The sequence below is a fragment of the Agelaius phoeniceus genome, chromosome 4 (assembly GCF_051311805.1).
Source record: "Agelaius phoeniceus isolate bAgePho1 chromosome 4, bAgePho1.hap1, whole genome shotgun sequence".
In the NCBI taxonomy this organism is placed as follows: Eukaryota; Metazoa; Chordata; class Aves; order Passeriformes; family Icteridae; genus Agelaius; species Agelaius phoeniceus.
In genome coordinates this window covers 67,854,781-67,880,100 of record NC_135268.1, presented here as the reverse complement: position 1 = coordinate 67,880,100, position 25,320 = coordinate 67,854,781, and the positions used below count along the sequence as shown (strand labels likewise).

General features: G+C 38.5%; 1 protein-coding gene across 13 annotated transcripts in view; it reads right to left on the bottom strand.

Moving 5' to 3' along the window:
• Positions 1–25,320, bottom strand: part of CTBP1 (C-terminal binding protein 1) — a 182,341-nt gene that overhangs the window by 14,741 nt on the left and 142,280 nt on the right. For all 13 annotated transcript variants that reach the window (XM_077177829.1, XM_077177831.1, XM_077177832.1 and 10 more), the window contains 4 exons: positions 22,629–22,783; positions 12,733–12,877; positions 8,711–8,917; positions 2,453–2,667 (listed from right to left, as the gene is read on the bottom strand). In XM_077177829.1, coding sequence (XP_077033944.1) covers positions 2,453–2,667; positions 8,711–8,917; positions 12,733–12,877; positions 22,629–22,783 — 722 coding nt within the window. The remainder of the gene's footprint in view (positions 1–2,452; positions 2,668–8,710; positions 8,918–12,732; positions 12,878–22,628; positions 22,784–25,320) is intronic.

Sequence of the window (25,320 nt, the reverse complement as noted above, 5' to 3'; positions counted from 1 at the left end):
GTTCCTGGGTCAGTTGTAGGAACTGTACCAAAACCAGCAGAGGTGGGCTCACCCAAGAGCTACTCACAGCTGTGCAGACTCACCATAAAGGCTCGTGGGAGCTCATATACCCTTCCCATTTCTGGGCAAACTGGTAATTTGAGTTGTAAGTACAGCTTGGTGTATTCACAGGCCCTCTGAAGGACATGAACATTTTACTTAAAGTGAACCCTGCTAAAATCTTCTGTCCAATCTGTCCAACAACCTTGCTTGAGTTTTCATTTTAGGACTATTTACAAAACTCCAGAACCAGCACTAAGACACATTCAAATCAAAGAGAACATGTCTGCCTAAATGCATTCTAGAGGGAATGAATTGTGTGACTCATGATAAACTGTCAGGGTGGATGCAGCTGGAGATGATCCTTAACAATGGGTGGAAGCTTGAAAGAGCTTCACAGCTGGAACTGCTGACGTCTGTTAAATTCACCTACACTGAACCTGCAGAACTGCTTTATAAAAGCATTGTGTTTAAACTGCAGTTTCTTCTCAAATCTGTGTAACTAAAGATGACCTCAGTCTCTTAAGAGCACAAGTTCATTGAAACACTTCTCTGAGCTACTCTGGGACTCCAAGGACAAGCAGGATGGCTTTACAGAATAATGATTAATTCACTAGAAAAGTTACTTAAGAGAAGACAGGCACCAAATTTTCAAAGACACTTGAAGTGTATGTCATTTCAGACTCCACAAAATTCAGGGTGAGACTTCAGTGAAATGAGATGCACCATACTTCTCTGTACTTTGTTTAAAAACTGGTTATGACACGAGCATGCAGAATTGGTCAAAAATGGTATGCAATGCTCTCTAGAAATTCTAGGCCAACTCCAACATCTGTCAGCCTCAATCAGAATATGCTCTACACAAACTATGCAGTCAGAGGGCTTACAATTTCATGGGTTTCACATCCACTTTACTATCCAGACTGCCTCACCCAAACTCCTACCCAAAGCAAGAACTATCATCTAGCACTTTAATTAATCCTTGCTTTGATCATGAAGGATAACAAATAGGAATATAAATGCTTACTTAAGACACTTTCCAGTGCAGAGGTTATTACAGGCACTTAATTTCAGATGGCATTACTCAGTTTTAACATGTTTTCCTTTGTTTCTTTCTCTGATTAATGTGCTATGCCTTCTCCAGAGCTCAACACATTTCTCTGCCTCCACTCAAACTTCCTGTGGTAAACTGGCCCCAGTTTCACAATTGCTGTATAATAAAGTGATCAATGCTCAGTGGTCCCATGGAATGCAGTGTAATGCTTTTTGGTTTGATGTCTGCTTGGAAAGACATCTCACCATGTAATACCCACTGAATGTACCCAGCCATACAGCAGAAGACAATATTCAAGGCAGGGTGACAGAGCTCTGGTTTCTTTGGTTCCATTTTAAGCTTCTTAATTTTTTAGAGTTTTAAATCCCAAATCCTGATTTTATGTTGTGATGGATTTGCAAAATCCCTGAACTCTGAAATCAAGAAGTGTGTTGTACTGTCAGTTGCCTGCCATGATCCTACATGACTGTGGAACATGTTCAGTAAGTTCTGGAGTTCAAGAGTAGCAAGTACAAAATATTTCTCAGAAGACAAGCAATGATTTTACTGTAGAAGAGCACTACTGTCATTGTTACCGACACAAAACCACAGTATATACATATATATATATATATATATATATATAAAGAACAGCCAAATCAACTATTCTATCTTAGGGTTTCTTTCCTCTACATTGCCTTCATTCTTATGAATCAGTGTTTTACTTCTGGCTGTTACCTACACTAAAGCTGGAGTCAAACTTTTTCATTAACTGTCTGGCTTCTATTATCAAATTTTTCAACATTGGAGCAGTTACTACACCCAGATCTTGAAATTACTTTATTATTTTGTGTTTTACCTACAACTTTATGGAGAAGTTGGTACTAATTCCAAGACACATTATTTTTCCCAATAATGCAATGCTGTAAATGAGCTCCATCCTTGAAGTGCTCTGTGAACATCGGGACTGAGCACAGGGGGGAGCCATTTAGTCATAATCCTTAAATTGCATCAAAAGAACTCAAACTGAGGGACACCAGTGAAAGGCAGAATTGCTACCTGAAAATACACATGTAGAGGAAGGAGCTACTACAAGACACAGAAAAAGTGCTTTTACATCAATGCCACGTCATTAAATCTCAGTGATATTAAGAAGAGCAAATTATTTCCACAAATGCAATGTTACTGAGCCAAAAAGACAGTAAAAGCAACAATACATAAACAACCAGCTAGTTCCTAATCAATTATAGACCTGTTTGATCTTAGAGCAGCAGAAGAGAAAGATTTCTATCAAATGAGACTCTACCTATTTACAGAAATAAATGCTATACAGAGCTGGCAACCAGCACTGGTGTGGAGGGCACCCACAGAGATTATTACCTGCTTTATGGTGAAGTCATTAATAAGATGATGATTGTGTTCATTCAAGTTGCAGTGCAGGGTAACACAGTCACTGTGGAACAGCAGGTCCTGCAAAGTGCTCACCCGCTGCAGTCCCAGAGCACGCTCCATGCCATCCGAGAGGTATGGGTCATAGAAAATCACACTGAAGCCAAAGGCTTTGGCACGGAGAGCCACTGCTTGCCCAACACGCCCTGGAACAAGATAAACACGCCATGAGAGCAGATGTGAAGCAGCTGCTGGGTGTGAGGTGGCCTCCTCCTGCCCAATGGGAACCCTTGTACCAAACCCTAACGCTTTGTGCAGCAACTGCAAGGGCAGAAAAGGGAGGAGTCTCCCATCCCACTCAGAATCATCACTGGGACCAGAAATGGTACATCTGGGCTGTTTGACACTGCCTTGAAACAAAGCAGGAGGTTTGCACCTTTTGTCACCAGACCTGTGAAATGCCAGAAGATGCCACGTAAGCTGCAATAATCTGTAATGCAAGGCTTGCCTGCTGGGCCCGTTTATGGCAAAACACCACTGCCAGTGAGCATATCCTGCCAAGGGCTTATCCTTACCCATGTCAAACCAGCTGGCTTTAATAAAAAGCTATAAAATTAATCCTCAAAAATGGGTGCAATAACAGATAATTTGTTTAATCTGAAGCGCAACCATTCTCAATACATGGAATCACCTTTCTGGTATTGTCTTTCATTTTGAGTAATATCCTTCCAGCATTAAAATGCCCAGAAGAATCCTGTCTTCTAAGGCTTTAAAATAAATTTTATTCAGCTACCTGAATGATAAATAAAAACAGTTGATCATATAGCAACTAGTTAAGAGGACTGCAGTCCCACTTGGAATAACACTGAACTTTGCTTTTTTGTTCCTCTTCTCTTACTGTCAGATTTGAGAGCTGTGCCCAGAAGTGCTGTATGGGCATGACTTCACCCCACATGTACCAGGAGGTGTGTACTTCCCTTTGACACACTACCAGTAAACAGAGAGGGGAAAAAACCTCTGAGTACATCTAATGAGTTACAGGCATTTTGAAGAGTGAGAACTAACACACTTTTCAAGTTAGAAGTTTACAGACCAGATATCCACATTGGAATACTACAAATGTTGGATAAAGATGTTTCAAAAGCATCACTTGACAAACCATAATAACAATGCCTAATTTGAAAAAAAAAAAACCCAAAAAAAGTCAACAAATTTTCCTTTGCAATGTCTAAGTTTGTTCAAAAAAGCATCAAATCAATCCAGGGAAATCCTATCTCTTTCCAATTGTGCTTGAAGGGATTTCCCTCAGCTTTTCAGTTTCTCTTTGAATAAACTTCAGAAGGCACAGGAAGAAAGGTTTTTGCTGATCACTTAATGTGAACACAGCAATTCTGCAGTGCTTAGTGACAGATGTGCTTGGAATATTAAACAGTATATCAATCTGACAGGGGCTGTCTGCTTTTCTGTGGGGACACCAGGTTAGAATCTTCCTCAAAATCTTTCATTTCAACACTTGCATGCATGTTACTTGTTTGCTTTCCAGGCTATTTTTATAAATTTGAATTAGAAAATTTTCAACACAAACACTGTATTGTTTCCAAATTTTGGCATGTTCACAGCTCAAGGGATCAGTCACACAACTGTAAATATTTTTCATTTTTTTTTAACAAAGCATATAACTGTTACTCCAGCTCCATTCATTTTCACATGCAACATTCTGTCATTTGTTCTTTTTTTTTTTACAGTCTTTACAACACTAATACCTGAGGGGATTCACAACAGCAAAATCTCTTACAACAGCCTCTCCAGTTAAAGCTACACTTCATTCACCCCACCCAGGCTAATAAACCAAAGCCTTCTTCAATGGGCACAGAAGTTTCCTTCAGAAACACTAGGGAATCACATCTCTATTTCTAATCAGAATTATCCTATTTACAAATATTTTATGGGATAGAATTCTTCTGCAATTGACAATTCATATTTAGTCTTAGTCATTAAACAAGTACACAACTGGACACAAGGAATTTGCCAATTTTTTTTTAAATTACTATCTAACATAGAGAACAACCATAAAACTATGACCTTTTTTCCTTTCCTGAAAACCTTCTATTATATAAGACTCTCCTGGGCACGAGGGGTGGTTCAAAACCTACCTCAACACACTGAGGACAATACAGCACACAAAGCATCCCACCTTTGGGACAACTCTATATTATGAGCATATCAAATTGCTATGAATATTCAAGGCTGCTTTCAGGGAGGGCAAAATCTTAAGCTCAAAACCTTAATTTATTAGTTGGCAGTGTGAGAAGAATGCAGAAAATGAATGTTACATACAATTGCAAAAAAAGCAGAAAGCAACAAAAGCTTATTTTCAAGGAAATCAAAGTTCTGGCAAGGTCCATTCATCATTTCAGAAGATCTCCTGTTATAGCCTCATCCATTCAACTCCACCACAAGTCTCCCAACTCCCCTCAACCCAAACATCCCAATTTATAGGTGTGTCTGACCTTGACCCTGCCAATGACCTGATCTGGGGTGACACTACAGCAGCTGCAGGTCAAGGACCCTGCTCAGCCCTTGGGCAATGCACACTCATCCTGTGCTGGTATTGCAAAGTTTTATTAAAAAAATGACCTTGATACCATGGAAATGATGATGATGACCTGCCTGAAGACTTCCATGGAAAGAAAAAGTGCTTTCACTTAGCAGCTCTTTCCTGCCTGTGCAACAGCAGTGGAGAATATGGGTAATTCTTCCTCCTTCTTGGAGAACTCTGAAATAGGGAGAGTGCTGTTCTGTTACATTTCCTGCTGAGCACATTAAGAGAGCCAGTAGGACTGCTAAGAGTAGATCATTTATTGCAGAGTAATACCACCCAACTCTTAAGCCTTATTTACTTATAACACAGGTTAGTAATTTGGCCAAGCATCTAGGTAGGGCAGTGGGACTGTTGGGAGAATAGAGCATGTGAGGAAAGACAAATTGAGTGATGACATTCACTGTGATGTGGACACAAATTTATTTAAAAGAATTTCACCTTTCTTGGGTGAGGAAATGCATTAGTCATTAGTCATCAGCATTTCTCACTCAGAAGGAAGGGAAAGGGAGTGCAACTTCACTGCTGTAAAATTATCATTAGAGCAGAACCAGGGCCAGATGTCTATTCATCCAAGTACTTACATGCTGCTGCTCATAAATATTCTTCCTTAAAAAAAAACCCACAAACCCCTATATTTCTAGACACAAGGTGAAAAGGCAGCTTTTTTTGTCTTTTTTAAATGCAGGACTTATTATCCACACTTGTGATGCAGCACTTAAAATGTAGGACACTGGACAGTAATAAAGATTAAAAGTGACAAAGACAGCTGTTAAATGATGTGATATTATTATTTATGTAAGGCTCAAAGAATCAGACACTTCACAAAGACAGAAAGAGGCACAGGCTGTGCCCTAAGGAGCTCAGGGGCTAACCAAACAACACAACAATGATGGATAGGCTCCAACAAGCACATGAAGGAGGCATTATGCTGTTGAGTCTCTGCTTATCTTCAAGCTCAATACAAGCAGAGGATGAGAGATGGGGTTAACTTTAAAGGAGGAACACAGAGTAATAGGATTAAGTAGGACAGACCAAGTGTCAAAGCAGGAATATGCATGAGAAGAGGGAAAGAGAGTGGGTGATGGAAAGAAGGCAAGTGAGTCACGAAACTTGGCTAGATGAGTGGATAAGGAAGTGAGTAGTGAAACTTTGGAGACACAGTCATTCCCTAGCACAGAGATAGGCAAGAGCTAGGGTGTTTCTCTTTGGCAAAGAGTAAAGCCCAGGAGCAGATGTTAAGAAGGTCTGCAGTTAGCTGTTGCAGCAGCAGTGATAAATTTAATCTACCCACTGCTGAAGAGACCACGAGTTTTAAGACAAGAACAGAGAAACACAGTTGTGGTTGAGAGGAGATGATCTCAGACACACATTGAGGACAAAGAACAGAAACTGAGACACGACACAGAAACAGAGGAAAGGGCTGAGCAACAGATGATGAGAACTGTTTATTTTGTGTGTAATACATCCACTTCACAGCATCTGGGTGGATCATCACTTCTGACACTGACACGTCTAAATCATAAACTGAGGCAAACTCTAGATGTGGGGAGAGGCCACTAGTGAAGAAACACAACCTAAGGACAACAAGTCTTTAGCTGTATGGCATGTTTGAGTCTGAAACTCAGGACAGCTAACTTCTTGCAGTGATCTGTACTAGAAAAGGGTGCACATCACAGCCTAAGTGCCTGAAGTGCTCACACAGAAATTCTGGTACATCTTCTAAGTCTACATTTTTACTCTTCGTTAATACAAAGATTCAGAGGAGTTTGTTAGAACAGGTCTGACTCAAAGTGTTGTGCCTATTCACACACATGCACAAGAAGGAAGAGTGGAAGTTTTCAAAAGTGACTTTACAATTTAGTATTCTTTGAATATTCTATGGTAGGGAATAGATAGGAACAACACAAGGCTAGAGATGACGACTGGTCAAAAACTACAATAGAGGAGTGCCCTTAAAAATCAGCTTTTACTAGCCTTTTTAGTGTAACATGCACACAAAAGGCTTGCTTTTTAAAACTAAAACCAAAACCTAGCATTTTGTAAAGCTTTATACACACACTGGCAAACTGATTACCCATTTATTCCTCTATACTTTTCAGTCATTGAGAACAAAACCAGCAAAACTCACTTAAGGAAGTCAATGATGAAAGACTTTTTCTTTTTAATCTCAAGTCTGAATTTGTTCAGTAAAAACACCAAACTGAATGACAACAGCACAGATATCTCCAGCAAACGTGCACATTGCATGTGAGCCAAAGCTAAAGTTTCAAAAACCAGGTATGCATTTCCATTCTGGAAACAATCTATGATTTAGGTACAGATGCTGTGACTGTGAGCACAATAATCATTGTGTGTTTTAATGAGATGCATTATTACATTAGTATAGATTTGAGAAAGCAGCTTCATGACTAACTTCTTAAAAATCATATTTTAAAGGCAATTCTTTGGTTGTGAAGATGGTTCTGGTGTACTGCATGCTCATTTAAATGAGCACTATGTAACACCAGGCTATTTTCATCTTCCAAAAGTAAGAGTTTGAGGCTGGAGTTACTTGACAGCAATGTGTAACTGGAGCAGTCATTTAAATATGATGCTTTGTTGTCAAAATCATATTACTAATTCCTGTGGATGAATAGCACAGCAATTACATCCACAGTCTATCAGATCTGTGTAGAGACAAGCACATGACTGAATAATTTTTATATAGAAACTGACTTGCTTGTTTTTCTTCTCTACTTCTGTAACAGACAGTAATTAATTCATCTCTAGCAAGCCTGTCCATCTGTTGGATGCTGAAAAACATTTAGGGTCACTCAGAGAGGTAAGTAGGTGATTTTATTAGGTCTGGAAACATTTCAAAATTTCTTGAATATATTCCTCCTCTCATTAGAGTTGAAATACAATTTCAGATCCAGCTCAATCAAATGCACACAATAACTGCTCTGCAGGGTGATACTGGAGCAAAGACTTTTTAGTTATGTAAAAAACTGAAAAAGGAATAAAGTCCAAACAAAACCAGATATGAAAATGGATAAGGGATAAAACATACATGTAACAGGGCTGAAGTAGGAGGATTCTTGTCCTGGAAAAGGGAAGCGATGGTGTCTCCTCTTACAAGTAGGCAATATGGCAACAGAAACATGTTTTCATCTTATTGCAGGGGTTCATACTGTTGTCTCCTTATCACAAAAGTTCCACACCTTCTTGGTGTTTCTCATGGGCAGCTCCCCAGAGCACTGACTCTTTCTTCTTCACAAAGCACCCAACTGACTCCAGTTCCCTTCTCACCCAGCCACCCCACTCTTTTATAGCACTCACTGGTTACAGCTGTGGCCTGTTAAAGTGAGCCCTGCTCCTAATCTTTGATAATTGGCCCAGCTGCAACTCCTTAGGGGTAAGATTACTTTCTAGACTATCTTTATTTTCTTATATTCTATCCCCATACAAAAAGACATACAGAAACTCCAAGAATTGAGAGAACATTAAAATAACTTTTCTGAAGAAAAGGGAGAACATTTGAGTTATATAATCTACAGGAATAAATGCTTGACATGGAGTGAACAAATGTTCCATCTTTACAGCTTCAATCTTCACTTTTTTTTTAAGCAATGGGCAGCAAAGAGCATGAAACCATGAGGACAACCTACCTAATCCAATAATGCCCAAGGTCTCCCCTCGGATGCGGGCAGCTCCCGAGGCCACCTCCCGGATCTGCTCCACGCTCTGGACCCTGGTGCCCTCGCGCAGGGCCTGGTGCAGCCAGGTGGTTCTCCTGTACAGGTTCAGGATGTGGCACATGGTGGAATCTGCCGTTTCCTCCACCGAGGCGGCTGGCACGTTACACACGGCGATCCCTGCGGGCAGCGGGAGAGGATGCCAAACAATGCTCAGTTTTTCCATTTAACAGCAATACAGGAGCATGAGGTTTAAAGTCACACCTATTTCAACATGTCTTGCACAAATACTGAGTTTCTGACTGTAATGACGGGCAGAGTACCTGACATAATAGCTGACAACTATGTGCCAACTTATTTCTCTGATTTTTTATTACTAATTACCATGCTTTTATTTATTGCAAACTAAGGCACTGAACCACAGAAGGAAAGCACTGAAGATGTCACATAGTAAGCATTTTACATTTCCACTGAGCTTGGTGTTTTGAATAGCCTAGAGAAACCTGCCTTGCTCTCAACGGTGTGGTCAATGATCACAGTTTAGGTTTAATTGTGAGAATTAGCTTTCCACCACTGGACAAATAACTTCCCAAAAGCTATCTCTGCAAGTTTAAAAAAGGATAAAATCATTTCTAATGACAGCAACTCTTACAGAGCCTTCACAGGATGACTGTTAGTAATTCATTATAGGTAATCATGATACAGGAAAGGACAATCTGTTACATGTTGCACAGGGGTTTTTAGAATTACAACAAACAACATCCCAGTCCTTTCCTGGTCCCCCCACACTAAAGGGAACCCATCTACTCATCAATAGGAAAATGCAAAATCTGCTTCTGCATGGCATGCAAAGGTAATGCCAAATAAGTCCATGTTCCTAACAGCTGAGAAGTCACCAGCTGAAACTAGCATAACATCAAGCAGCCTAAATTGTTACAGCCACAGAAAACTGTGGAAGGTGGATTATTGATTCAAGACTCACAATAAGCCTATTTTACTTCAAAAAGCAGATGAAGCAACAAGTGATTGTAATTACATGCAACTTATCCCATTCTGCTTTTTACCTTCCAGTACTCAATAGACAGTAGTTAAGCAAAATGCTTGAAAAACTTTGTGTCCTTTTGGACTTGTCTCTCTTCAGTCTTTCCATGTACTGCATGTTCTCTCTCTAATCACCAGCTCCCACCAATGTTTGTGTCTCAGTTCTGCTGACTGAGACAACAAACAGCACATAGTATAATTTCATGGTGGAGAAGGAAAAAAAAAGTGTTTTGTATCCTAAAAACACCCAAGAACTGTTTTTACTGTTTAGGATTTTACATAACTAGATATTCAGTAAGTCCTCAGCTAATACCAGAGTATCTCAGGAAGCAAAGAAGAAGAATAAACATTCTCTTCAAAACCAGCATCAACAGTAATATGAAAAATAATAAGCTCATGCTACATTTATCTATGTTTTACATTCAAATGTCTTTATTCTGCTGCCCAGTACTTTTTTACAGCTTTCTCTCCATCACTGAAAACCTGCACAGGGAACTTAGAGAACTATTTTTCTTTCCTCTGCTGCAGAGATGAGCCTGTCTGCTGAGTCACTGCCCTTAAGACTTACAAGAAGATATACCAGCATCATTTGCTGGAATATTAATCTTGGCATCCTGCTAACATCAATGGTAGAAGGAAATTCACCATTTTTAAAATGGGGAAAAAAGCTTGACTGGGAGGGAGAGGTGAAAGACTGAAAAATAACATCCCTTTAAGTACCTCATATTAAACACTTACATTTGTTTATACAAAAAAAGTCTTTTTCATGGAGCAACAATGCAGGTTTTAGATGGCAACGTAAATTAAATAAATGTGTCTCCTAATAGCTGCCATCAACAAAATTATGCTTTATAAGGAGCTTAAAGAATTATATTATGTATTTGGGAAGAAGAGCAATATACCTTCTTCCCTAATAGGTTTCCTTAGGAAACTGAGGGAACAAAAGTCAGATAAATTCTCTCCTGAACAGCAGGAATTTATTTTTCTCAATTTTTCTTCAACTCTAAAAGCACTCATTTTTGAAAGGCAGAGACATAGCAAACCACAAAAAGCAGCAAGAGAGAGGCAAGGAAATGAAGAGATATTTCACATGGGAAAAGACAGCACACTCTCATCTCATATCCACTGATCAATGCTCCCTTCCCTTTCCTCCTGCTTTCAGTGATTTTGTGCACAGTTTCAATGCTGAAAATTGCAGGAGTTAACAGGCATTACCTGGGCTCCCACTTCACTGGCATCCAGCTACAGTGCAGAAAAAGCATGTTTTATCCAGGAAACACATATTTTCCTGCTTTGTAAGAAGATTAAAAGTGCTAATATAAAATAATGCTTAATAGGAAAAGCTGGTAACAACCCAATGTGCCAGCTCTGTGAAAAGTTGTAGTAACTGAAGAAGTTACTACAGAATTTCAGGAATATGTTGGACTCTGGTCTAAATCTACATTTCAAATGCAAATCAAAGCCTTTTATAAAGAGCAGATCACTCTCACATTACCTCCTTAAGATTTGCATTACTTACACCAGTTCAACAAATGGAAGGCTCTTTGTCTCAGTAATGTTTCATCCCAGCCATTTCACCCAAACTTAATATTACAATCAGAGATTTTACTGTAATCCCTCTACCTTTTACTGGCTTTTGACAGAGTGGACAATAATATTTTGTAAATTAAATGATACACAAACAGGTTGGACCCTCAACTTTATAACTCAGTCTGATCACAAGACAGGAACTGAATGATGAGGAAGGTGGCCATTTAGCATTTTATATGAACAAGAATTTCCCAGATCTGCTGTGTACCCTAGCTTGAAGAATTATGTAGCTGCACATAGTTTGTAACTTGGGTTGCAATCCAGCATAGAGACCTGCAGAAGAGACAGCCAGCAAACCTTCAAAGATCTTCCTCTTATCAGGGATTTTCTCCACAAACTGGGCTCCTGACTGGTCTAAGCCTTTGATCTGCACCTACATTTTGGCTTTTGATCTAGGATTTTACCCCAGGCCAATCTCTCCACACACACAGGTTTTCTGAGGCTCACAACACGTGTCTGACCGTGGCACCAGTTAAAGCAGGCAAAACACAGCCTTGCACACTTGCAGCCCTGACCTTTATAAAACTCAGCAAAGAGTGGTTAAGGCTCTGCCACCAATACAACAGCTGAGTTGTTTTTTACCATTAGCTGATAAACAGACCACATTACAGCTCCTCACTACATCACTGGGGCTACTGCTAGGACTAAGCACTGCCACGCTGAAATAAATGTTTCCAAGATCTTTCCAGAGCAGAATGGGAAACACGTTGGTCTTCACAATCTTGGAAGAGAAACAAAATCTTTACTCCAAGTGATAGGACCTGACCTTTAGATTGCAGGTAGGAGATAGTTTAAAATTAAAGTAAGAAAAGCACAGATTAGATAGTTGCTTTTCTTACAGTCAAACATCAAGCACCATCTCTTCATAGTTCCAGTAGCTGAATTTATTCAGAAGCAAAAACCGATTCTCCTATAAAACTGGTATTTCTATTTTATGGACTGGTTTAGTACTAAGCCTCATGCATCATAAATAAGTCTCAGACAGTTGATAATGATCTCATTTTTTATTCAAACAGAAGTAGTATGCCACAGTGATGGAATTATATTTTGTAATTAGATTACAGCAGTAGTAGTTAAAATATACAATTGGGGTAAGAAAGAAAGAGATGAAAAATTATGGCCTTTCTCCTTGGGTTTATACTGAGCAGGCAGATTGTCATCCTGCCACAAAGCTGTTAATATTATCACTTAATTAACTAATGCTAGTATCTCCATAATGAGTTTTATACTCTGATGGGAAAATTATACAGCTTACATATGATGCTAGTATAAAATACACAGAAAACATTAATACAAAGATTTAGATGCTATCAGATTTCTAGAGGCAAGTATAAGATGCAAAATAAAGTCTGTAATAGCCATACCTAAATCTCCAGCAGATTTGATGTCAATATTATCAAAACCACTGCCAATTCGGACAATTATTCGAAGCGCTTTAAATTTCTCCAGGTCTTCACGAGTTAAAGTTATAGTGTGATACATCAGGGCACCCACTGCTTCATTTAGTACCTAGAAATAAAATGAAGAAAAAAAAGTTGGTTTTTTTTTTGCTTCCACAGAATCTCAGTTTAATCTCATACACATATTCTCAAGTATAAGAGACACTAAAAGCATTAAATACAGATTCAGGGGGTTGTTTACAGGTTACTTTTTCTAAATATTTTCTAAATATCTCTTGGTAAGTCTTTTTCATCTGAAGTCTCCATTTTAGCATGATGGGATCAGCGTCAAAAGAACTGCATGATCTGTATTTGTGTTCTTAATAAGAGGGAAAGCTCTCCTCAATGCCCAGGAAATGCTCTGCAATACCAAGCCCAGTACGAGTGCCACTGGACTGCATCTGCACACACAGAGCAAACACTCCCCACAAACAGTGAGTATTTTATGCTTAGGCAGCTGACATTCAGCTTTGAATGGAGCAACAGAGCAGTATCTCTATACAGGCATTCACTGCACTATTAAACCACTGGACAGAACAGAACAGAAAATATGAACAGAATATACCTGAACAGAAAATATTCAGTGATCACAAACTCCTTCAACAACAGAGACTGAAACTGGTCACTTCACACACAAAACCACAAATGTTTGCCCCTCAGTTCACTGACACTGCAAATAAGCTCTCACTGACAGAAAACTGGATGTCACATAAATTGGTATTAACTGAGATGCCAAACTTGACATTATCCAGGAAAATCCAAAGCCTCTGAGAAATAAGAAATTGCATGAAAGTAAAAATGCTGCAGAAAAAACCCCCAAACTTATGAGAGCACCAAAAAAGCAAAAATAAAAGACAGTCAGAAGCCCCTGACAAATTAAATTATGTTAGAGTGCATCCAACCTACACAACAGCACTTAAAAGGAAGAGGTGTGTATAAGGAGAGGGAGAAGAGAAGGGGTGTGGAGAATGGAGCCAGACCTGCCCCAGCAGTTTTGAATTCTGCTACCAAACAGTGACACTGCAACCCACACAGCTGATATCAATTTATTTTTCAGACAGCTGAAAGTATTTTCCTCTTTATCTGCAAATTGCATGATTTTACTTCTTCAAAATACTTCCCTGTGCTTGCACCTTCAATGCTCTAGCCAATATCCTAATGGTTCTACAAGACACAAAACATGCACAAATCATTTCAGCAGCTAAGCCAGCTGTAATGACTTCAAGAGATTCCTATGACACACTTCACACAGAAGTTCTGCAGAGGCTCTAAATTTCTTGTTCAGACTTTTGAGTCTGGTACATGCACAGATTATGTCATCTGAATTATTTCTGCTCATATGAGCATTTCCTAGTGTAATGCAAGGTCAGTAAAAATAATCAACATACAAAATTTTTAAAAAAACCATTGCAGCAAATCAGAGTCTTGGACACAGAAGATTACAATTGCTGGAACCCAGGATCTGCACAGTGTTTAAAAATACATAAAGAAAAAAATAAAAGAAAATAAAATCAAACTCCATAAAAAATGAAAGAAAAGCACTTATTACTCAGTACTTCACAAAATTATTTATGTTATTTCAACATTGTTTCTGGACTGAGAACTTCAGTTCTAACTCAGATAAAGACCAGATTCCTTTGGGCAGAATTTGCATTTACTAGTAAGAACTGCAAAAAAATTACAAATTACACATCCTTCAAGAATGCAGCTACAACATAATTCAAAGACCAGCTGTAGGCTCAGATCTTATAAAATGATTACACACACACACAAAACTCCTTGATTTTAATGGTGCAAACAAGTCCTTTGGAGATTACATCCAGCAGCTCCCAATCAGAAAGTCTGCACTCACCAGAATGTGTTACCTTGAGCTGTTACACAGGGCTAATAAAAACCCAACACAGGTTTTGGGTTTGCTTTTCCAGTACCATTACTGGAATGGCATGGACCAAGCCTGAGGTATCCTACACAAGAAACAGTCCCTCTTAGGATCAGAAAGCCCACCTAAAATGCCCTTAGGTTATTTCTGCTCCCATTAGAGGCTGAAATAAAATTGTTCAAGGATCTCCCAACCTCAGTGATGTGGAAATTTCTTCAAATTCAGTTGCAGCACTTGTTGCTTCAAGCCTCAAGGTCAAGTTATGATATCCTGGGTATCTCCACCAAGCCATGTCCCCTATTCTGTGCTGTATCACTCATTTTCCCCCACCCCTCCCAAGGGTTGCTCTGGATGCCTGTGCTGCAGGAGGAACCATCATCTGTGCAGCTGCCAGATAAGCAGAAACTGAAGCTCAGAAGTTGCAAGGACACACCCCTAAGGCTCTGTGACAGCCAGAGCCTCTCCCAGACTGCAAAAGGCCCATGGTGGGTGCATTTTGGGGATACAGATCTGCCACTGCCTGAAGGACTTCATCCAGCAGGGGTTAAAGCACAGCTGAACTGGCTCAGACATCTGTGTTTTAGTATCAGTGATTCACTTTGGGAAGCAGATTTTCATTTCATAACCATGCATATTTTATTAACTCAGCCAGTCTAGACTGGCATTTGGACTCTAAGAGCACTGGGGTGGACCCATTATGACACATTTTTTGGGTCCATCTAGGTTATGGCTTGGCACTAGGAGGAGACAGAAAAGTACTGGAAAGCTTGGGAATGTGTTCAATAAAAGGGAAAATATTTCCTAGCTATAGCTTAATGCTGACACTAGCCATTTCCACAGGCAGTTATTTACCCATCACATGGGATATGGAACAAGCAAATGCAAGTGACAAATCTCTTAGAATTTCTTTTTAGTGACTGAGCCTCTCCTAGGATTAAGGGCTGGTTAGCAAGGAAATCCACTGCTAAAAATGTAATACCCTGCAAGTGTGTTTTATCACATTAATTTGATAATTTAATTATGTTATTGCTTTTTGCTACTGGACATGTGATAGAAATATGCCAAAAAGGCATAAAATAATAGGAGAAATATCCAGCACTGGTGAATGTTATTAATATCATCTAGATTTAAAAAAAAAACAGTGAAAGTTTCTGTATTTTGGAATTATTTGCATAAATTATATTCTCAGTCATTACATACATTAAATGCAGACAAGGAAGTCTGACAAGTCTTTCAATGAGTAAAATATAACCCAGGAAACTGATATCCAGCATAAATATCAACAATTCCAGACAATGAAATGATCTTTAGAAAAAAAATAACTGTGCATAGAAGCAATTCACTGATGACTTAACAAAGGGGATGGATGCATTGAGAAAATCAGGGAGAAATGTGATTTTTCTCCATCATTTTCCATAACGAACATAATTTTTAACAAATTCAAGAACAATTTTATTACAAGAAGATCAAACTTGTGAGTGAGGTAGCAGGCAAGGCAGAAATTCCAGACCAGCCTGAGTATGTGGCAGACAGACCATGCTCTTTGATGATTTCTTGCAAGGAAAGGCAATGGAAAAACCTGACAGAAAATGAGCAGAGTCAGCTGTGCTCCTCCAACAGCCACTTCTGCTCCCATCCCACTGCAACTGTGCCCTCTGGGAAGAGAGGATCCGAGGCAAAAGCTGAAACAGGGGACATGAATTGTGTTCCTTCTGTTACCAAATTATTATGGAGCTCACCTGCCTGATTTCTGTGCCTTCAGACTTCCTTCCAGCTGAAGCTAGAGCTCACTGTTCAAGTCTTTTCCATTCCCTATTCCATGAGCTGACAGCTTTTCCCATCACAGCAGCCTGGACAGGTCTTTCTGCTGTTCTTCATGCTCAAAATGACTACTCTGCTTTCACAACATGCCAGGTCACCAAGGCTCTCAGGGAACACAGGACACAGTAGTAGGAGACATTTCTTTTTCCAAGAATTCAACAAATCCTGAGTACTGATTATCCAAGGTTCAAGTCCTTCTAAATGTTTTCCCTATCTACATTTTTTCCTTCCTTCTTTCAGTACCACACTATTTTAACCATCATGCTGAACATCACAAAGTCACCACTGTGACACACACATCTCATTACTTGGGGAAGAACTCTGAGCATCTTGCTTACTTTTACAAAAACATTAACATGCTAAGAACTAAACAGCAAAGCCTTCTCTTCTTGGAGCATCTCAAGACACTTCTAGATTTGACTATGAGAGGCTGATCCCAGACACTCATGGATCAAATCCAGAGCATAGAAACATAACACAGTACATGAAATGCCAAAATACTTTAGTGCAGAGGAAAAAAAACCCTATAAATTACAAGATGAATATGACAAACTCTTCATCTTAAAAACAAAAATCATCACTAGAAAGTGCTGTATTTAATCCAGTTCTAGAAATTACAAAGTGTTGCATTTCTTGGACTTGAAATTTCATGTGTCATCTCTAAAAAAATTATGTTCCAGTGTCACCAACAGACTTGAAATATTTTGCACATTTGGGTGGAACAAATGTACTTTACCAAAACGGAGTAAGCCTTGCCTTATTTAACTTGCAAAAAGCAGCTGCATGTTGAATTTGTAACCAATAGTCTGTCACATGGGGAAGGCTGCAGAGACTCAGAGCTACTCTCAAATCCTCCCTACAGCACTGCAAAGGATCCATGTGAAACCAGCACCATTAAAACTAAAAGGAAAAGCCAGTGTGCTCAAGTGGTATTTAGTGGCTCTCCAAAGCTCTGTTATATTGTATTACTTTTTACAAGTTCTTGCTTCTCTTTACAAGCTCTCAGCTCCCTGTTAGGTTCCCATGATCCATGGTGCTGTCAGTAACCCACTTGTTTCATATAAACTTTACTCAGCCAGGATACTCTCTAGTGAGGACCCTAAACATTAATACTTGAGTTTATACTGTCCATAAATACAAGTATAAATATTTTACACAAACATAAACAAAACTTACTTGCAGGCTCCTGAAAACACACTCTCTAAAAGCCTATATATCCACACACTATATAAACTACATATATATATACACATGTGACATATAACTATGATAGTGTATTTCTAGTCTTCTAAAAATTAACATTAAAAATATATATACATACAAATACATACACACAACTGCATAAATAACCTGTATAGTCTACCCACAACTTCCTTTTAAATACTATATAGAAGCCAGTCTTTCCAAGCCAGGATTTACTGACCATTACATGCATCTTTAATGACAGAAGTCAATTTGAGAATATACACTCTGAAAACATTTTTACTGCATAAAAGGCTTCAATGAAAAATCTTTAACAGGAGTTCTGTGCTAGTTTGTCTATTAATAGGGCTGAATTGTGTCTATTCATAAGGCTGAATTCAGGTCAAGTCTATCAGACACTACAATGGATTGAACATCTATACCAAAGGATATTATGGAGTTATGGAAGCCACTGGTGACAACTCAACCCAGTTTTTTCCCAAGTCTTTTATAAGGAGTCTGATCCAAAGCTCATTTGGTTTCAGGACATTTACAAGGTTTTGGATCAGCTCTGAGGTGACAACTTACTCCTAACCAGACCTTATTGTTTAGAACAAGGCTGCTTCCTTTCAATCTGTGCTCTTTGAGAATTTAAATCTGATGGAAAACTAAAATGCTTCATCTGCATCATGAATATAAACAGCACTGATGGTGTAAACACAAGCTTTACTGCTAAACAAAGAATTGGAAGCTTGAAAAATTATCTCAGTTAACCATTGCTGTAACAGGGACAAATCAAAGAGCTGAACAACAGCACCATCCTGGATTTGTCTGTATCAGTTTCAAAACATTTGTCACTTTTCACCTCCTCTTTGAAATGGTCTTTGATAAAACTGCCATCACTAGAATTGTTTCTATATTTAATTCCTATGTCAAAGTGTGACTGAAAAATTTCAAGTTCTCTTAAACAGGAAGTTCAGATTGAAAGTTTTTTAAACTTAGAACTACAAATATGGAAATGCAGTACCCTTTTGAAAAATATTCCACGTTGGGTTCAGAAAACAGAAGTCAAAGGATCTGACACATTCTACCCCAATCTCTTCTAAGGCTGGGGCACAGGTTTACCCAACAGACTGTTCCAAGGACAAGTCACTGCTTTCATCAATGTTCTGGTCAACTGAGTAAATGCTTGAAGCTGTAAATCCAGTCAACCACACAGTTTTTTCTTCTACCTGATTTGCAACAAGATGTAGGAAAGTACATAATTACAGAAAAAAAGAGAATGAAAGAACGTACTCAGCCTAAAATAAACTCTTGACTTCTTTCCAGCCTGTACATTTTGTTTTAAAGACCATTCCTAATCAGTTGTGTTTCCTGTCTTTTCATCTGGGTTTGCAAGAACCACTATTTTCTCTCTCCTTGGTTGAGATGCCTGTTACCAGTCCTTGCACATTGTTTACATTTATTCCTCTTGATCTACACAGCACTTCCATGTTACAGAGCACACAGCAAAGGTCAGGAAGCCCAAAAAGCAAAGAACATGAACTCAAAAAAATCCTGGGCAACACAAAGAGCTCAAGGGTATGCTTGAGTCTGTTATGCCTTTAAAGGTACAGAAGTGGAAAAGAGCAGCAATATTGCAGGAATCAGAGTGCTGGGTAGGCTGCCAAGGAGCCAGGAAAAGCAGCAAACTGTGAATGGCACTGAAACGAAGAGGGATTGGGTAAAAGAGGCAAACAGACAACGGAGCATGAGATGGTGAAAAAAGAAAGTTGACCTGGAATGAGGATGGAAGCAAGCTAAGTGTTTTTAAATAATTTTTTTGGATGAACAACTGCATTTTTGGCAGAACAAACCAAAACACTGTGTACACTTGGAAGCAGTCTTAGATAGTTACTGAGAGATCTTATTTACACATCATTAATTGTAAAATAAAAGCCAATTTAACAGCAGTGAGTAACTTTTATAGACAGCAAAGCAATCTCCAGTAAGAAATTTGAACACTGAAATCTTAAATATTTTTACCCTAAATGACAGAAGTTTTCTGACAGGATGCAATGAACCGAACTCCCAGTTTTGCCATGATAAGAGTTTGACAAACGTAATACTCAACTTCACACAGCCACATGCAACATCTACAATAAAACAGAACTTAGAGGTTAAGGGATAACAACATCTATTGCAGCCCTGCAGACTGGCTCAAAAATAAACTGCTTTTTCTAGGCAGAATGGGAAACAAGGAGACAAACCAAAAAACAGTCAAACCTTACACATGAGTAAATTTCTGAAGAAGCATAATAAATGACCCTAACTACAAAGTTATTTCAAAATCTTGGGTCACTCTCAGTAAATGTCAGAATTCATTTAAGCACTGGCAGCCTGATTTTCCAGAAGGAGGGAAATTTATCTCCACCATCCAAGTTGCTTTCCAAAGCAGTGGAATGGGGAACAAATGCTTTGACCTGAGATGAAGCACAGTTCTACCACATGTTAGTTCTTATTTGCAACTTTACAACTTATTACTTATTTTCCAAAGTTTAATCTCCTCAACCATAAGAAGTGATTGGTAAATGAACTCTTGGCAGAACGGAGTTGCTACAGAACTGCAACTCAGTTACCCAGCTGGAGAAAACTTTCTTGAATGAGCACACACAGAAAGGTATTTGCCAAAATCCTGCTCCTGACCCTGCACACAAATGGCATTCAAATCCTTGCTTCTTTTCCACCTTTCTTTTTATGTTAAAATCTCTCAGCCTGCTTGCTCCTCTATGAAAAACTACCTAGCTTGTAGAATCAAACTTTGCTGTGTCACAAGCTATAAATTCTTTCTACTCTATTTTCTCGAAAAACTGAAAACACAGTATTTTAAAGTATGAAAACAAAGTATTTAAAAAAGTCCCTGAAACTCTCCTGACCAGCAGAAATCCCTTCTGCAGCTTCCAAAATGTTAATTTCTCAAACTCTGACTCCTCAGACCTCTGTGACCAAGGCTCCACAAGTGTGCAAGCTGAGTTAATATGGGTTCCTGCTTTCCCAGAGATCCTTCTCATGTCTTTCACCCCTTTCCTCCCCAGCTGATTCTTGGTTCACGCCTCTCCCCCTGCCCCATTACAGTCACCCACCTAAGAGTATCAAACAATGTCAATCACCCTTCTTACCCCAGCCTAAACTTCCCAGCCTCTGGCTTGCTCCCTGCAACTTCACATTAAATGTTTCAGTATCTGCTAGCCTATGGATTCAGTAGCTCTTCTAACTATCTATTATCAAAATCTGTATTTTAAATAACAGGGCAACATCATTTAGTATGGCCACAAATGTGCATTCAGAAATACATGAACAGTTTTAATCCTGCTTTAAATATGCAACTCTTAATTTTAAAACCTTTTGTGAAAACAATTTTGAATTTAGCAAAGCACCATTCACAAATAATGTACTGTGCAAACAGTACTAAAATATAAATATTCCTCTAAAGATAGGTGAAAAGTAGTGATTTTCCACTGCAGATGAACAGTGAACACTTTTCACACATAAGTGAACAGTGCTTAACACTCCATAAAGCTGCTCTTTGAGCTTATGTTAAAGGAAAATCATACAACAGTATGATAATGAATTCTGGTATGTGACTTTTGTTTTAGAAATTTATTACCTTGCAGGTCCAAATGTTTTAGGACTGTCTCATCCTTTAGGCAAGTGAAAATCTGTATTATGGCACTGCACTGATAGGTACTGAAAATATATTTTCCTGATGTATTACTGAGATCATTGAGAATTAATTATTTTTGTATAATAAAAAGCAAAAGATGCAAGCTTTAGTATAATCCCCTCAATACAGCAGTTTGTGAAGATTAGCAACAATTACCTATGTCACTCATCAGTTATTCAAACACTTTTCCAAACCTGCAATTTGAGAAAGACACACTCAACTTCAAGATCTGAAAAGTTAATTTATTACACACCACTGCTAACAGAAAATACCCATTGTTTTTTTGCAAGGCATTCATGGCACACAGGAATTCCCTAGTCTTGATGCACCAGAAGTAAATGATGCTGATTTTAGTAAAAAAACCATAAACCTATACAGGTGGTGGAGCAGCCAATGCTATAGTGTTCACCCCAAGAGCAGACTGCTCTTATCTACTAATAGAACAGCATTTATGTTACTTATTCTTCATGTGTCATTTAGTTCTTGTAAATGGAATCCATGTATTAACTCCTAACAGTGGTGTGAGAGAGATAAACAGTAAAACAAAAGCAACTTCTCAACATGATTAAAAGGAAATACACAGAAAAAAGGCATTCTATCACATTTTAATTCTTGATATATAATAAAATAAAAAGGAATTGGGAAAAAAAAGCTTGAGTTTCCTCTAAATTTAAAAAAAAAAGTGTATTTTCTTTGAACCGTATAAATTAAGTTTTATTATATTAAAAATCTCAGCAATTATCTCTGCAGATCTATTATGAATGAAGACTGAGAAGTTTTCAATTCCTTGCATGTGTCCTCAAGTTAGGTCAACGTTCACCACATTTTCCATGCAAATTTTGGGTTAGTATTTGTTTTGAAACTCCTTTCCAGTGACATTTCTCAGTGCACAAGGCTGCCTAACCCAACCTGCACAATTCCCTGGCCAAACAAAGAGATCAGAAAGTTACCCACACACACAATCCAATACCTGTGGTCTGTCTTTCCAGGAAAAGGCTGAGCAACAGAAATGTTTCCAAGGAGCATTTCAAGATATCATGTAGTAGTATTTTGCCCAGAAGTAACTCTGTCCATGAATCTTAATTCAGTAGGGAAGCAGAGGGACAACATCCAATGCACTAAAGCACAGCTCAGCACAGACACTGCACTAACACGTTACAGCTGACACAACACTGTTCTCAGTCATTAAAACATTGCATTTCCTAAAACCCCTCAGCTGTCCCTCTTCAACATTACCTTTTCATGAATTTCTTGTGTAGACTGAGCATCACAAAATGCCACTGTGGCTACATCCTTCAGAATAGGCATTTCTACTGTACAGTCCCTGCCATCCAGCAACGCTACCAAAGGGCGCGGGTGCATGGGCCCATTCATGATCGGAGGTCGAATGCCTGCAGAGAAACAGAGAAATCTCGTTATTCAGGCCATGCAAATGGCATTAAAAATAGGTTATAGCTAGTCTGGTTTATTCTGATGGCAGAAAAAGATTTCAAGGACTGAAGCTAATAAAACAGGAACAAGTTTATACTCGGCTGCCAACCAAGCACAGAAGACCTTATGAAGAAATTCCATGGAGGTTCAGAAGGCTGAACTCTGAAAGGTGGATAAAAGCACTGAGGGAATAGTGTACTTGTTTTTTAAAGATACATCTCACTGCACTACTAAGTGTCTGTGCAACCTTGTTCAACCTTTAGGTTTTGACTGGATTCCACACCTTTGTGAGCTCTAGAAAGAGTGAGAAATATCTTGCCCAGGCTTGCAAGAAGAGTGGAGCTTATGGAATATAATAAGCAACTCAGTGAGGATTTGAGTATTCAATTTACATATATAATGATGATTCTGCTGAGACTAAAATTTAACTTTAAAAAGCCTACAACAGCAAAATTTTCCATTTACTGAGGATCCAGTGTCAAGTTTACAGGCAAATTGCTGATCTATGTAGGTCTGCTTAGACTTAAAAAATTTTACCAAACAGTTCTATATAGCTTAGTCAAACACGTCATACTTAATCCACCACTGAAAACTCTTACAAAACAGGAAAAAAATGTCCCTCCCTAAATCAATGACACACTCTGAACACTGTGGAGTGACAAAGAAATTCATGTCAAGTATCTGGGAGAAGGAAAATCAGTCCAAACTGAAGACTTAATTTACATCCTCCTTACAGAGTCTGGAAATGAAAAATAATCCCTAAGATATTTACAGAGCATCTCTTTAACAATACAGATGCTATAAATACACAGAAGTACTCAAGGGAATAATATTAAACCATTGCATTTACTGAAATAGTTAAGCATGGGTGGGAAAAAAGACTTCCTGAAAAGATAATGAAAAACAAAATGAAGATTAAAGTACATTTTTTCCTCTTTTAAAATAAGAAGTTTTAAGCACTGCAAAGTGAATCAGGCTAGATAGTTCTTGTATACAAATTTCAACAGATATTTTTGTTGCAGTGTCAATTTTAAAACACTGCTTATTTTCTTGTTAATCCAAGTTGGTCCAACAGCAATGCAAATGCCTAAGGGGCCCCAGTTAACTGTTAACAAGCAATCCCTGCATCTTAAGTCCCAGCCTGTGTCAGAAAGCAAGTTCTGAAGGACTGGTATCTGCATTTCAAGTGGATGGAAAATCAGTAGAATCCCAGCTATACAAGTATCTGATGAAGGAAACCAGCTGCTGGGAAGAGAGATTTTCACAAGTCAACAAAACCAGCATAAAACCTCCCCCTGGGACCAGCCTGAGGTCTGGGGCTGAAGGACATCTCCAGGGACTGCTGCCCTCACAGTCCCTCTCACTGGCCTGGCCTGAACCCAGCAATTCCATGTCCACTCCTACCCCACTGAGCACAGCCCAGTACCACTACCATCTGCCATTTCAATTCTTCACCTAGTCAAACAGTTTTTATACCTGAAGACATGAGAAAAGCAGTCACTACATTTGGTTCTTTTCTGTTCTACTTCCAGCACCTCCCCACACCTCATGATACCATGGATTGACTGACTCTGCAGTACTCTCACGATTTTTCAGATGGGAAAAAACACCCACCAGCAAAGTTTGTTATGGAAATTACACTGTTGCAAAAACACCCCCTCCTAACTGGTACTATGACAGACAAGCTTAGAAATGCTTCTGGTACACATTATTTCAGTAATATTCAGCCACCAAAACTAAATGAGAGACATTAATACATAATTTTTTAAAACTGTGCAGCTTGATAGCTTATTATTGATACTTGTTTGAACCAAAAGTGGCCACATAACCCTCATAGAGACATTTTTAGTAAATAAACTACATACCAGTAATGTGGTACAGGACAGAAACACTAGACTATACAACATAAAAATACTTAAGGTATTAATGGAACAATTCTATCCTTTAATGGGGATTTAATTACAAAACTCCACATTAAATTTACTTAAAAACATCCTAGGATAAAGCATGTTATAGACTTGCTCATATTTTTTTAAAAACAGTATATATAACAGCATTAATAAAATGCAATTATGTCTAGAAACAAATGCAAAAATGACATTGCAAGACCCCTTCATCTTGCTTAGAGTGACTGTGCTCACTCAACAACTGAAATGTCATGGTCTCGTCAGTACAGCAAAGCCAAAAATTCAATAACAAGTCTGAATGCTAGCTAAAATAAAATTTAAAAAACAAAAGAACTTTGATACTAAATTTGTTGCAGATTAATGAAGAAAATTATGATTCCCTCAGAGCTACAACTAAAGCACCTCTGTCAGAGCAAATAGTCCAAACTGAAAAAAGTAGATGAGATTAAAAACTCTCACTTCAAAGCAACACTTTTCTGACTAGAGCTAGCTCAAAAAATCATGAAATGTTACAGCACTAAACAGAGCCTTTTCAGATAATGATTTCTCTAAAACACATAGAGGTGTGGCATGGTTTTCCCCTCACACCA